The sequence below is a fragment of the Odontesthes bonariensis genome, chromosome 22, assembly GCF_027942865.1.
Source record: "Odontesthes bonariensis isolate fOdoBon6 chromosome 22, fOdoBon6.hap1, whole genome shotgun sequence".
In the NCBI taxonomy this organism is placed as follows: Eukaryota; Metazoa; Chordata; class Actinopteri; order Atheriniformes; family Atherinopsidae; genus Odontesthes; species Odontesthes bonariensis.
In genome coordinates, this window is record NC_134527.1 from 14,477,116 (window position 1) to 14,492,509 (window position 15,394).

At 42.1% G+C, this 15,394-nt stretch overlaps 1 protein-coding gene across 1 annotated transcript in view; it reads left to right on the top strand.

Moving 5' to 3' along the window:
• Positions 1–15,394, top strand: part of uhrf2 (ubiquitin like with PHD and ring finger domains 2) — a 34,779-nt gene that overhangs the window by 6,287 nt on the left and 13,098 nt on the right. Inside the window, exons 2-3 of the mRNA XM_075455904.1 lie at positions 3,083–3,478; positions 5,775–6,091. Coding sequence (XP_075312019.1) covers positions 3,083–3,478; positions 5,775–6,091 — 713 coding nt within the window. The remainder of the gene's footprint in view (positions 1–3,082; positions 3,479–5,774; positions 6,092–15,394) is intronic.

The window sequence follows — 15,394 nt, forward strand, 5'->3', positions numbered from 1 at the left end:
GTCATTAACGAAGAAGAGAGAAGGGGATCATGAGCGAGGTTGGCGGCCATGCTCGTCTCCCCAGCACAATGGGTTTGTGGGGTTGAAGGCTGAAATGAATAGCCGATATTTGTAATGAGTTGGCGTGTCCGCCATAAGCCACACTCCTCAGGCAGTTGCTGTACTGTACAGTGCACTTAACAGTAGATCGACGTGGAAGTAGGGTTATTAAGCGGTTTATAAGGGGCCCTTGTTTTTTTTATTTTGAGAGAGCCGTTTTCCGTGGCACACATGCCGCACCGCCTGAAAGGGCCACGCTGATGATGAGCGCGGTGGTGGGTTGTGTTGACAGCAGTTGTGTGTATATATATATGATTCAGATTTGTGGGGGGTGGGTGTGAGAGTGTGTGTGACGAGGGCAGGGGGGGCTGTTCTCATTTTGGTTGTCACGGCAACGCAGTCATTTCTTTCCCCCAGCTACATCTCATATTGCTGTATTTCATGCGTTTTATATCTTTTATTTATTCTTTCTTTTTGCTAAATCTAGCAGGAGCGGCTGCGCGTCGGCATCTGCTTCGTTGTGGACCGAGCACAAACCGGGCTCCAGTGGCTCCCAGTGGAGTGGAAGCTCACCAGTTGTCGGTGTTAATTGTTTTCTCCAATCAGAACGGGCAGAATCGGTTTTGCAGCTAGGTTTGATGAGTAGCTGGACGCATTTAATCTGTATGTGAGCGTTGGCTGAGCAGTACAGAGAAAAACACTCGGATCAACCCACGTGACCCTCACTGGTGTATTTAAAGGCATGTGGATTCGCCGAAGTGCATCATGTATTTTTATTTCTCTGTTGAACGGCGGAACAATATAGTGTCTCCCACTATGCCAAGTGTCGTCTTCTCTGATGTGTTCGTTGTTTGTTCTTGACAAGAAGCCTCGTGTATTTGTCCGAGGACATTCTTTGGTGCAGTGGTGCTCATTTCCCATCACACTGGTATCCATTCATGACAAACTTAGACAGAGGACCATTATAAACATTATGTCCAATAAAAAGGTGATTTGCACTGCTACACCAATCCAGCTTAGAAAAAGGTAATTGATACTTTCCCTCTCACCTACAAGTAGATACAAATAATTGAATAGTTAAAGGCGGGGTAGGGGATCTTTTTCTGGAACATTTTTTTACATATTGCTTGAAATACTCTTCACACCCCCATTGCAACCAATTAATTAAAAGTTTTGACACAAATATGAAAAGTTTTAGTGGCCTCTAGAACGTACAATCTAGGAAAAACAGTATCCAATCATTGTGAACGGTGCGTTCACAATGATTGGATTCTGATGCCATCTATCAAACTGCAATCTGCTCCTCCCTCCCCCTTCCCCCCCCCCTGTGCGCGTACCCTGCTCCGTGAACGAATTACACGTCCAGAAGCTTGGCAGGAAGCTAAACTAGAGCCAGCTTGGCTAGCACCTAGCATTATTAAACGTATAGTTAGCATAAACTAAATACTAAATACGGCAACGATCGATGCTTGCTGTCAGAACAGCGCTCGTGCACCTTCGTGCTCGTGCGCGTTCATGTACTCTAGAGGCGTGCCTTCGGGGGAAAGTGAAGAAAAGGGTTGGGACTTTTTACCTGTGTATTTTCAAAATCCAGGATCTCCTACCCTACCTTTAAAGGAAGTGGGCCTGAAATGCGCTTTTAGTCTTTATTATTTGGTCAACCCTGACTCTTTTATAAAAAAAATTAATAATAATTTTTTAAAAAAGCAGGTGAGACCCCAGTTTTTTTTTTCCGTAATGTTTAACGGAAGATCCTCTCTGTCTGTAAATCAGTTGCTGGGCATTTGGGAGAAGAATGTTATCCCATCCTTGTCTGATAAAGGATTCTAGCTGCTCAGCAGTTCTTGGTATTCTTTGTCTATTTTGTGTTTTATTATGCACCGAATGTTTTTTTTTTTTTTTAACTGGTGAAAAATTTGGACTGCTGGAGTTCAGTCCAACACCTGGACTCCTCTACTACAGAGCCATGCCGTTGTGATAAATGCAGCATGTTTAGCATCTTCTTGTTGAAATATGCAAGGCCTGCCCTGACAAAGACATCTTCTGGATGGGAGCATGTGTCGCTTTGATGATGCCTTTCCACATGTACGACTTGAACGAGATGCAGGCTTTTGAACTGAGAGCTGATAACAAGCCAAAAGGTCCCTCCCCTCTGTAGACCAGAGGACACGGCAAAAGGACAGCTTCCCAAAAAAAAAAGATTTCCTAATTTTCATTCATCCGACCGCAGAGCACTCCACTTTGCCCTGGCTTTGGCCCAGAGAAGACAACAGCGCTGCTGAATCGCGGGCACATATGGCTTCTTCTTTGTCAACCTGCTCTCGTGTATGGTGCAATCAATTGTGTTCACAGACAACGATTTCTGGAAGTGTTTCTGACAGAATCGTGTCTGTTTTCAATGCGGTGAGGCCTGAGGGCCCGAAGATCACAGACGTTCAATAATAATTTTCAGCTGAGCACAGAGTTATCTCCATATTGCCTGAATCTTTTGATGACATTATGTCCTGTAGAGGATGATAAAATAGTCTAAGTCTTTGCGACTCTATGTCAAGAAACATTATTCTTGAATTGCTTCCCAATTTTTTTGCAGATTGCTGAACCTCTGTCCCTTTTTATTTCTGGGAGACTCAGCCTCTCTACGGTGCTCTTTTTATACCCAATAACGAGACTGACCTGTTACCAAATAATCTAATTAGCTGCAACATGTTCCTGTAGCTGTTTGTATTAAGTAGCGCTTACATTTCCAGTGTTTTGTTGCTCTTGTCCCAACCTTTTTGAGACGTGTCGCTGCCATCAAATTCAAGATCAGCTCGTACTTGTCATGCAATAGTAAAACATTTTCAGCATTTAATATGTTTCACTTACATTTTACCCAGTGTCCCAACCTTTCTGGAATTGGGGTTATATTTGAAAGTTTTGGCTTTCGATTGATGATTTGTGGATTGATGAATAATTTACATTCCAGCATTCTAGCACCGTACATCTATGGCTTTTCTGTGTGTTTTCATTATTACAAGTGACTTTTTGTTTTGTGTTTATTCAGATGGAAGATGGTCAGACACTGTTTGACTACAACGTGGGACTCAATGACATAGTCCAGCTGCTGATTCGCTCTCAGGCCGACCCTCCTGATAGCCCCGTCACCAAGGACTCCTCAGGTGTTGCCTGTAGTTCTGCCCCTCCGCCTGACTCGAAGTCTGAAAGCCGCAATTCCCCAGCTCCTGTCTCCCCCACCGCAATGGAAACTTCCACAAACATGAACAATGAAAACAGCAGCATCACTACCAGCACTGTAAATGAAACCAACCCAGACACCAGCGCTACCAGTAACTCAACCAGTACCAAAAATGGGTTCAAGTCCTCCAGTCCAGCACAGGATACCCAGCCACCCACATCCAGCAGAAACACGCTAACTGACCCAGGAATTGGCCTGTACAAGGTGAGGATGGGGCTGACCAAAATGAACAAGTGATGTTTTTGATTTTTTTTTTTTTTTTTTTAAACCTTCATATGTATTTTCTTGATACTCTTTGGCAGTTTGTAATGGTACTAGACAAATTACACATAAGAAATGGATGTAGAGATTTATTTCTTGATAATTCCTTGATGAAGTGTTATTTACATATAATTGACAGACTATGGCTTAAGCACATTTACCATAAGTCTGCTGCGTTCTACTGAACTTAAGGCTTCATTTAAGGGTAGATCGATATAACTGAAGACTGATGTGTCTACTTGATCTCTTGATTTCCCGCCCCATTTCGTACAGACATCCCTTTCAGACACTATTCAGCTGCCGAATGTAGACTGACGCTTCTTTTGTCCTCCACTTTTCCAGTTTCCTCGCTTTTTTTTACTGCACAACGTGCTGAGATATGTTTTTAGCTAATAGCTGTTTACGCACTGTTGATGCAAACAATGCTATTTTATGCGTATCAAACTGTGTAATCCTAGGCATTTTTCACATATATTATACAGCTAAAGAAAAATCTGTCTTTGTTGCAGGCTGCTAGTAACAAAGTGCCTCAAGATACAATTTAGAATTGGATCTTGACTAAGTTGTCTGTTTAGTTTAGACACATCGCATGTTAGTGCCTTGAGTTTTGTGCCTCGTTTTCACGCCAGAATGAGTCGTCGTTTCGTGGCTTGACAAACAAAAAAAAAAACCCACACATTCCGCTGGAAATGGTCAGGGACAAGAATCGGATTGAGTTTTAGTGAAAACCAACCAATTTCCAAAGAAAAATTTTAAGAGCCCCACTGGAAGTTTGAAGAACTATTGCTTTAGACCATCATAGAACATATCAAGTAAGCCTTGTGGTGGGTCAAGTACAAGAGCATACACCATAGTACGGTGTATCCTGACTGGTGGACTCTTCTTTTGATGCCTTCTGGTCTAATCCACGCTGGAAGGCCGATACACAAGAAGATTACTGGGAAACAGTGAGCATCACATGTTTACAGGCTTTAAGCATTCCACACAAAGCAACACTACCGACTTGGATGTTGGCGATTTCAAGAATGCCTCTCAAACGTTTGTGCAACACTTATATCACGAAACACTCCATTAAAAGAATACTACACAGACATTTAATTCAAGCATTGATGCCATTTGTGTCTTTTTATGTCTTAACCAGGGCTGGAACTAATAGTGGCCTAAGCTTCAGCTCATAACGAGGATCTTAGTCGGACAAATTTGGATTGGTTGGTTAATTGTGGGGTGTCGAGGAGGGAAGGTGTCGGTACTTTGCCACGAGCTTATTGCTTAAACGTTTTTCTTCAGTTTTTGTTACTAGACTGAAAGCAACAGAATACAGTATATTCGTTTTCCTCTCTCTCACACGCATTCGTTTTCTTGTCGGCTGTGGTCTGGCTTCCTTGATCACCGAATCAGCTGCAGTGCGACCGGATGATCATTACGGAGTGCGCCGATACAAAGTCTCCCTCTTCGCGCTCGAAGCTGAGAGGGGCAGAGAGGGGTTGTCCTACACAGAAAGTAATTAACTTTTGTTCGAAAGCGCTGCTGCGTTTTTCGGCTGGTTCTTTTTCTTTTCTTTTTTTTTTTTTCAAAAAACATTCTGAAAGGGTCTGAAAAAAAATCTCAAATTTAGCCGCACTGTGCTCTGTTGAGCATTCCTGTGTGCATCATTCATAGGTTTGATGTGTAAGAAGGGTGGTGCTGATGGAAGGTGTGAGTGAAAAGGGGAAGGCCTGCAGGGCTTTATCGAAGCGCTGCACACAGCCAGCATGTGTGTGGGAAATCGTGAATATATCTCCTATAAAAGCGCAACAAATAGTCAACTATTGCCTGTAACTGATATTATTCACATTACTTTTATGTCTTCGTGAGCTCCTCTCGCTGAATAATGTTGATGGTTGTTCATGTGTGTTTAAAAAAAATAAATAAATAAAAAAGTAAATCTGATTGCTCAAAAGCTGAAACATTACAGCCTGTTACACCTCATCTTGTACCATTTAAGGTTTAGAGTTCTGTGTAGATTGTAGTAACTTAAGTTTAAGCAACGTTATGTTGCAGAAATATAACTCGAACAACAACAAAAAAAAAAAAAGGCTATGCAGTTTCGTTATAGATTTTCTATTCATCTGTCAACCAATTGGCTGCCCAAGATAGGAAATTAGCTGTAAAATCCAATAGAGCATGTAATGCATTCATTTTGAGTACATGATTTTAAATAAATTCGCTTGGTGATACTTTTGGGTTTGTGTCTCCTCAGATTAACGAGCTGGTGGACTGCAGAGATGTGAGCATCGGTGCCTGGTTTGAGGCTTGCATCGAAAATGTGACACTCACTCCCAAAGGACAGATAACGCCCCCCAAGGGTAAGGTGGGCCGACCCTCAAAAAGGACTAATGGAAAGCTGGAGGCTGAGCAGGGAATGGCCCACAGCCAGGGTCAAACCACGGACAGTAACGGGAATAATGTTGTGTTAAATACCGAGAGTAATGGAGCCTCCACCTCTCGGACAGACTCTACAGCAATGGACTGCAAAGAGAGAGAAGAGGACGTAATTTACCACATTAAATATGAAGAGTAAGTAATGCGAGGAACCAATGCTGCTTTAACGCATAATGACACACACTGGGATCTTAATCCAAGCGTTTTAGCTGATATCTGCACTGTGACAGTGCGGCAACATTTTGTTCTGGGGGAGAAAAAGAATGTGGGCTCGTTAAATGCCGTCTAGGATCAAAATTGAAAGGGTTGGGCCTCAAATGCAGCTATTATCGGCCTTCTTCACAGCAGAAAGGCTGAATTTTTGGGCCTGTTAGTTATGCTTGTGTTAACATTTTTGGGAACCCTGCTGTCGTGTCCACTAAACGATATACGTGGTGTTTGTAGGAGGGTCGCGAGCGTCGGTAATGGCGGCTCTGCTGGCATTGCCGCCTGCTTTCCCCTGACAGTCGAGGGGATGGAGAACGGGGGTTTGTGCAGTTCATGCTACAATTTGGACTTCATCGCTCGCATTCCCCTTTTCCAGCAAATTCATTCAGAAGCCCATGTTTCCATGGTAACTCATGAGTTCTCGGGAGCATTACTTCTTTGCTTGCCTCCTTCAGCTTTGTCTGTAATTGCTGTGAACGTGAGACCAGTGAGACGGCCTCTTTGCTCTGCCTTTGGCAGTGAGCATGTGCGTGTATATTTCTGCCTCGCGCTGTTATTTCAGAGTAATTATATCAAGGTATGTTGTGTGGCCTATTTGAGTGTGTGTGTGTGTGCGCGCGCGTGCGCTTGTTGTTTTTCCTTTTTAATTTAGACTTCACTCCTATTTGACATTCCTCAGTCTTCGCGGGACAGGAGCGCTCCTGCAGGGACAATCCAATAATCCAAACCTACCCACTGGCACCCGTCTTGTTTATTCTCTCTCTCTCTCTCTCTCTCTCTCTCTCTCTCTCTCTCTCTCTCTCTCTCTCTCTCTCTCTCTCTCTCTCTCTCTCTCTCTCTCTCTCTCTCTCTCTCTCTCTCTCTCTCTCTCTTTCTTTTTTTTTTTTTTTTTTTTTTGGGGGGGGGGGGGGAATATATAAAATACAATTATCTTGTTATCTATTCAGTTCATCATTTTTGCACACCCGGCACATTTCGTTGGTGACGGTTAAGACAGACAACAAAAATAGAAGAGAATGAAGATCCGCCAGGCTTGAAACCCCGAATGTCTCAGTAATGTGTGATTTGTGTCTTCACCAACGGAGCCAAAAACACAGTCCCAGTTTATGTGCTCCAGAGAAGCCACAGTCGAGCACAAATTGTCCAAATTATCTCTTGTTTCAGTCTTGGTGACAGCTTGCCTGATGGATTGTTTTGCATTCTGTTAAATGTAAAATATTCCGCTCCGTCCTGTGTGTGCCGCTTTTGGTTTCTACCATCATTTTGTTTGCCAGTGAAAAGCGGCGGGTGGGTAAGATTGCTCTGTCTTCCCACGCCGCATCCCACCCCCCCTCTAACACCTGCCTGCATAGTCTGAGAAAGACACGCCAGTCCCTTCGAAATGATCCGCCATGTTTTGGCTGCAACTCTACAGAATATAATGATCCACAAAATCAAAATGAGCGATATGTTGGGAGAGTCTCCTTTTGGCTTATCCTGAGAACAGATGTGGCATGTGCCTGTTCTGAGATATGTGTGCGCTGGACTCGGATATGGTGGAATGGTTCAATCTTGGTTTGAATGAGGATATGGTTAGTAAATAAAGACAAAAGGGGCAAATAAAATCTTAATTTATGCCAATTTCTAAATGCTAATGGAGATTGGCATTTTGGTTTTTGATGGCACTGGATAAGTACCTAAAAGCACACAATGTCAACACAGTACGGCCAAATGACTTTTAAGGCAAACAAAGCTATTATTTTTGGTAGTTGTTCATAAACGCTGCATTCAATCTCGGCTCATCCAAATGAGTTGTGGTATGCAAAAAAAAATAAATCTGCAAATAAGTGAAATTAAATGGTTTTTACCGACTGTTTTGGCAGTTCTAAAGGACAGATTATGTCCGTCCTACTGCACACCTGCACAAGAAGGTGCCGCATCAGCTGATTTAGAAAAAAAAAGTACTTTAAAGGGATACAAGGTAGTTTAGCGGCAGTATAGCGATCTCTATTGGTCAAACTGAAATTCTACACTGTCGTAAAAATGCCCACCTGTACACACCCACTAACTAACCATCGTGGCGAATGCTGCCATTGTGTTATTTAGTCAGTGCAGTTAGGTCATCTGATTCACAAGTGTAGACTGCCCACGTAAGATACTATAATCAGAGATTTTCTGAAGAGAGAACTCAAGATAATATGCTATAATACTGTTGCTGGAGGAAGTGGCCGGGGACAGCTCGTCTGGGTTTCTCTGCTCAGGCTGCTGCCCCCGCGACCCGACCCCTGGACAAGCGGCAGATAATGGATGTATGGATGGACTGTTGCTGATCTTGAATGGGACTCTTCCCTCATCATGGTGTATTCGTGGAGTGATTCCTTAGTATTAGCAGACACTTACAAAAGTTACATCTTAGACAGATGCGCGCAAGCACTACCCACACACGCCGCAATAAACGCAGACTAGCTCTACACTATTCCGATTACAATCACAAATTAATCAATTTTCATTTGTAGATAACAATTCTTGTTCGGATCAAAACGCTATTCTTATTCTAATCAGGTCAGTCCGTGTATTTCTGAAGCTAGGCTACGTCTCGAACTCAGGGGGGAATTAGAGCACCGTCATCACCTGTCTCTTCACGATCTAAAACGCAGATCACTGTGGTAGATGAACAAGATCACGCTTGGAGAAATTTCACAAATGGGAAGTGCCAACATCGAACGTTTCATATTCAGTCTGTGAAAGGCAGAATATGAAACGCTTGGTGTTGGCTCTTCAACGCAAGCGAACACGTAGCCTACAACTACAGCTAGCATACAGTACCTAGCCAAGTGCCGTAAACACAAACGACTCTTCTCGCGCATCACGACACTTCAGAAGCGGGTCGCTCCTGCCGAAGTTACATATGGGATTTTCAGCATACAGACCCCTGTTGGGAGCGAGACAGGCTTCATTCGCGTACTATTGACTTGTTTAGCCTTTGTTAAACTCCTGAAGGCTATAATTTTAGGTGAAAATGCTACCTAGTGCCCCTTTAATTGAATTTTTTCATTGAGCAAGCCCTGTTCTGCTGGCAGAGGCTGAATGTGTGTTGCTCAGATGTGCCGTCAGATTGGGAGCAGAGGAAGATGACAGTGATTTGAGATGATTGCTGCATTTTTGTTATCCTCTCCAAAGGCCAGGCTGATTAATTACCGTCGATGGGACATTTTGGAAACGCCAGAGGTGGCCCCGTGGCTGCGTAGCCTCCTCCATCGTCGCCAGCTCCAAACACACATCACAGTTTTGAAGATCGACTATATAAATTAAGTCAAAGTAAAGCCAAACAAATGTGCTTTGCAACCACGCACAATCGTCCAGCAGCTCTATTTTAGTATAAGTGAAACCATACAGATGGCTTGTTAAAATTCTACAAATACCCACATTATAGAAGCAATTTCAAACCTCTGTTTATGCCCATGCTCTGTTACACCAACACAAAATGTAGTCCATAGATTAATGTCGAGAAAGAAACTCAGATAAACGGGCAGCCTGGTAAATATGATTATGTTTACGGTAATAAAGCCATCGCTGCCTTCTATCCTGGCATGACTATGTCATCACCCTGCTTGTGTTTAGGTTCATGTTCACAGTGCTACTGCAGTTAACTTTTTCAACTTCTGTTCGGCTACTAGCAGATCTTGATAAGACCATTTAAACGAAAGTCGCCATCGCCAAAGACCGCTTTGTTCCTAAATTATGGGCTTGATGCGGCCTCAAAAAAGGCTGCTCAGCCAAAAGATTGATCTCATCTTATTTCCAACAGTTGAATGCAGGGTTATGGGTTGATTACTAAGCTGTAAGCTTCTTCTTTTTTTTTTTTTAAACCATACAATTGTTATCGGGCTATACGGAGCATTAACTGTCGTTTGACCATTTAGTCTTTACACATGCACACTGGCATTTGCTGATGCTTACAGATGCACTTTTGCCAAAGCCAAAAAGCAGAAAAGAAGTCAGAAAAATACAGGCTGGAGGCTGTGTCTGGAAAAACAGACCGCCACACACTTGTCACGGGTCATGAGAGATGATTAATAGGGATTACTTCTACATGAATCTGTTTGTGTTTTTTTCTTTTTTTTTTTGGTGTGTTTTTTTTTTTCTTTTTTTTTTTAGGAAAATACTGCTTAGTTTGTCTTTATATGTGATTGCGCATTTTCCTCATGCTGGGGGAAAGCAGGCTTGAATAGTAAAATCAGAAATGCTGATTTCCATTTTGTTGCTTCAGTTTCAGGGCCTTACTATTTTGCATTCTGGCTCACTCAGTCATTGTGATGACTTAAGCCCCTTTCACACCGCACAAAAAAACCCCCAAAAAACAAACACCGCAATGAGAAAGGGTACAGTGGGCATTCAGTCGCTTGTCAGATGACTCTGCAGAGGCTGTGGCTATTTAATTACCGGCAGTGAAGTAAACGTATCGGCTGGTGGACGCACTCGTTTTCACTCCGTGTGCCGCACTCTGGGTTAGAAAAGTGAGCAGAGGCTTGAAGTAGGTTTTTCAAAAAAAAAAAAAAAAAAAAAAAAACTGACTGCAGGCTCTGAAACTGACAGGAGCACCAACACATCCCTAAAACGAGATTTGATGGCACAGTTCTTTATAATCACGCTTAATGTTTTACAGTTAAAGCTTAAAAGGGGTGTTACTGTAAAGTTTGGCTAAATAGAGAGGTTTAAAGGCTTGTTAAATAGGCTCTGGAATCTAATTACCACAGGTCTGAATATTCAGCGGATGAGATCTTTCCAGTATGTAAAGCGGTGGGAGTTTATACGAGCATGTCTGCTACCTAAGTACCGCTGAGAGAGGTTTATCTGCTGTGCTTTAGTTTGGTATTTATTGAGGACGGTTTCAGTTTGGTCTCTTTTTCTTGCTCAACTCGCTCTTTGTCTCCTTTTCTGCACAGAGCAGTCATTGTTCGATCACCGAGTCGTATCCAAAGCCAGACTGCCATATCAGTCATGCAGATATATTTGGCCCGAAATATTAAAACAACAAAAAACAAGTTGCAGACAAAGCCGCTTGGGTCGTTGTCACTTTTGCTTTGCACACTATTGTTTGACACTACTGGTGGGAAAAAGTACAGGTAACTGATATCCAGCAAATTTAATGTAGCTGATGGTAGAATAGAGCCATTGTTTGCATTCATAACGCCTTAATCATTCTCGTCATGACAAGTCCAGATGTTTGTGAAAAAGGCCAAATACTCAACTGCCCAGGATCTTGACTCACATATTCAGTTATTTGTTTGTTTAGTACCTTTTTGTGCATGTATTTAAAAAGTTTAACTTTAGAATCGACGTTCAAAATGGTTTGAGGCACATTCAGGTCAAATGGAAGAATTTTTCATGGCACACACCATTCAGATAAAATGCCTTTTAAAGCGACATCCCCTAGAGAGTAGCCTCCACCCTTTGACCATGCGTAGTTGCTCGGAGTACCGATGTTCATGCTGAACCGCTGCTAAACCGTCGGGCAGCTGTCGCCACTGCCGGTGCCAGAATGGTCCAACGCAACGGTATTCTTTTTTCCTTTTTTCTTTCTGGCCTTTGTCGGGTCTAAATAGGGTTACTAGAAGGCAGCTGTGGGCTGGCCAAATATGAGTGGGAGTCACAGCTTTGGATTTATTTGAGCAAGTTGGGTCAGGAAGCTGCAACAGCAGGAGAAACTCATAGTTGGCGCAGACTTAAGGGTCAGTACAACCTCGCTGTCGCACACTCTTGTGTGTTGTCTTTTTTTTTGTTTGTTTTACGTTTTCGTGATGCCAAGCCAAACACTACATACTCTACTACTTCTTGTTAGAAAAGGTGTTAATTTGACAAAAAAATAGCCAAGGCCTCCTCATAATCCATGCATTCAAGTTTAATTGAGCTAAAGACGGAGCACAGTCATGTTGCCCCATGAATTTAGTTTCAGTGTCTTCTTTATACGGCCCTGCTTACTTACTAGTCATTGTAGGTTAGTGTCTATCCTTGACTGTCCAAGCACAGAACTTATTGTCACTGTAATGTAACTTCATGCTCATAATCTGAGGCAGGGCGTAGGCTGAGACTCTGTGTGGTCTTAAACTCTGGCACTTCTGCCTCCGCTGTGTTGCTCGCTGTTCTCCTTGTGCTCATGCTGAGTCTCATTGTGCCGAAAAGTTGACGGTCCTCCACTTTGTGCCTGTGTGTGTGTGTGTGTCTCTACACATTTGAATGTTGGCGTGTGTTTTTTGTGTTGCCTCCATTCACCCACCACTTTTTTCCCCAAAAACCACATTCATCCCTTGGGCCTAAAAAAAGGAAATCCCTGCTCTGAGCCCTGGCCTCGTCTTCCTGGGAGTTTTCTACTTACAGTCTGTCTCTGTGGGCCCGCTGTTAGTTTAAAATGACTTCAAATATGTGCCATCGTTTTCCTAAACGATAAAATGACTTGTATATCTTCTGCTACTGTAATACATTTGCTTATTTCACATTTATTTTTGCCCAAGCTGATTCTGCAGCAGTGCTGATTTTCCTGCTACGAAGCCATGTGATATACTGTTTAGCATGGTCTTTCTGAAATATGCTAGGCCTTTCCTGAAAAGGGTGTCATCTGGATACAAGTACAAGTTGCTCTAAAACCTGTAAATACTTTACAGCATTATTGGAGAATTTCAGGATGGGCAAGTTGCCAGTGCCATAGGCACTAATTCTCACCTACTTACCATCAGATGAGATGCACGAAAGCCCGACCGCTGATAGCAAGCTAGATGGCCCCTCTTGTCTCTACTCTTGAAGCGTGGCATCCATGTTTGCCTAAAAGATTTCAAAATATGTTTCAAAATGTGTTTAATCTGACCACACACAGCTTGCCACTTTGCATCAGTCCATTTTAAATGAGCCCAGAGGGAGACAGCAGGATTTCTGGATCATGCTCACATAAGGCTTCTCCTTTTAATGATGGAGCTTTAAGCTGCATTCGTTGGTGGAAATTCGAACTTTGTTCACACTCTGTGATATCTGCAAGTGTTCTGGAGCCTGATTTCAGAGCTTGTTTTGATGGAGCTCGCTTTAATTTCCTCAAAGTACCGGAAGATCATGGGTATCCAGTGCTGACTTTTCCAACTGTGTCGCTTTAGCGTAAAGATGTCTCCAGATACTCTGAATGTTCTGATGATATTATGGACTGTGAATGATTGCCTGTTCAAAGTCTTTGCAGCTTTGCATTGAGGAACGTTACTCTGAAATTGCGACACAGTTTGCTTGCTGAACCTCTGCTCATCTTTACTTCTGAGAGATTCTGCCTCTCTAAGGTGCTTTTTTTTTTTTTTTTGATTGGACTTGAAGATTCTCTGTCTTTAAACTGAGGTTATCGCTGCTGTTCATCCTGCCAAACGACTCTATAAGGCACGAAACACTGTTGTTTATGTCCTATAATGAGACAAATGTTGTCTTAACAACCAATTTCAAGCAAACGTTCAAACAGTCATCGGATATGGAAAGATTTAATTTTCCTATCTTAATGAGCTTAATCCTGCCATAACGGCATATTTGCTTATGTTGGCTGCTGGTCATCCTTAGTTCCCTGACCTTTATTCATTCTGCTGCGGCTACTGATGCCTGTCGCTGGGTGTGTAGCAGTTCCCAGAAACTGAGTCAGGTTATATATGATTCAAGCTTAATAGAAACCACACTGGACTCGTGGTGTTTTCTTAAATGTCTGACCTGAGCGAGAACAAAGAAAATGATAACAGTGAGTTTACTGAAGCTGCTACGTAGGGTAATGTTCATATCCTGTTCCTGCTCTTTCCCCGAAAACAATAGCTCCAGTCAGTCAAATGTGGCCTTTTGTAAAAGATCTACTTGTTAATCGGTCACGCATATTTTTCCGTTTGCTGCATTAAATTGATGCTCTGTGTAGATGAATGTGGTGAGAGGCACTGACAAAAACCCTTCAGATTCCCCAGCAAGAGAGCTGTTGAGGGTAAAAGTCTCGTAGGTATAATGTGTAAGATTCAGGCTGACATCTCAGCTTTAAATAGACCTACTGTTGCACTAAATCAAATAGCTAAACTGTTTTTTTTTTTTGTTAAACGCTTAAGTGTGCGACTTTATTATCATTCCACCCTCACTGCATTCTGCTAATGAGCAGATTAATTATGTCTGGGCATTTTTTTTTTTTTGCCTGGTTTCAGTTATTCCTGTAGTGCAGATATACTCATTGCGCGGCTCCTCAAGCTTTAATTGGTGGCTCACACTCGCATAGTAGCTTATAACAATATGGTAACAATAACAATAAATTTTTTTCAAATAACATACAGCGAATACTGCACAGTATTAAGTATTTTTATTAAGTATTAATTAAGGCTTAATAGTGTTTCCTAAAGGGGGCACAGTTAAACCTGGCAACGCAGCCCGCTTAAACCACGTCACACTTTTTTTTTTTTTTTTTTTTTTTACAAATATCTTTATTGATTTTTTTTCTTTTAATTAACAAACAACCACATACAAAAACAAAGCAACAAAAACAAAAGAAGGCAGATTAACAGACATATTCATCAAGCACAACAGTAAGTAGATACAAAATCCGGAAATTAACATTAGTGAAGAAAGTAAAAAGAATAACATGAGCAGAAGAAGAAGAAAAAAGAAAATAAGTTATACAATCCACCGTCACACTTGACCGCAGTGCACTCTAGCTCCTTTAACACAATGGATCGGTTTTTAATTAAAAAAGGGCAAAAACCAGCACAAAAACCATGCTCATCTTGAATGTCTCACTATGATAACAACAACAAACTACAAATACAACATGAAGAAAGTCAAGGACATGCATGCCAGGTTCATCCAAGTAAATATGGTCTTAATTGAAAATGTATTGGCTGTGTTGTTTCTTTTTTTGTGGGATGTTTTATATGTAGAAATGCATATTTGCAAAAGGGGACTTAGTATGTTGTCGTAAAAGTGGCTCTTCCCTTGATTTTGCTCTGCCCAATGTGGCTCTTGTCAAAAAAATAGTGAGTATCACTGCTGCAGTGAAACCAACAATTAGCCTTTTTAAAAAAAAAAATCTACTTACTATTTTCCGTGCTTCCGATCACGCGTGTGGTTCTGCAGACTTGCGTAGACTTGCACGCTCCTTCAGGGAGGCTTGTTTAGCGTATCAGTGCAGCTCTCTTTGACACATTCTGTGCACATCCGTCTCTTTTTAAAGATCATGCCATTTTGTTTTTTTTTACTCTTTTGTTC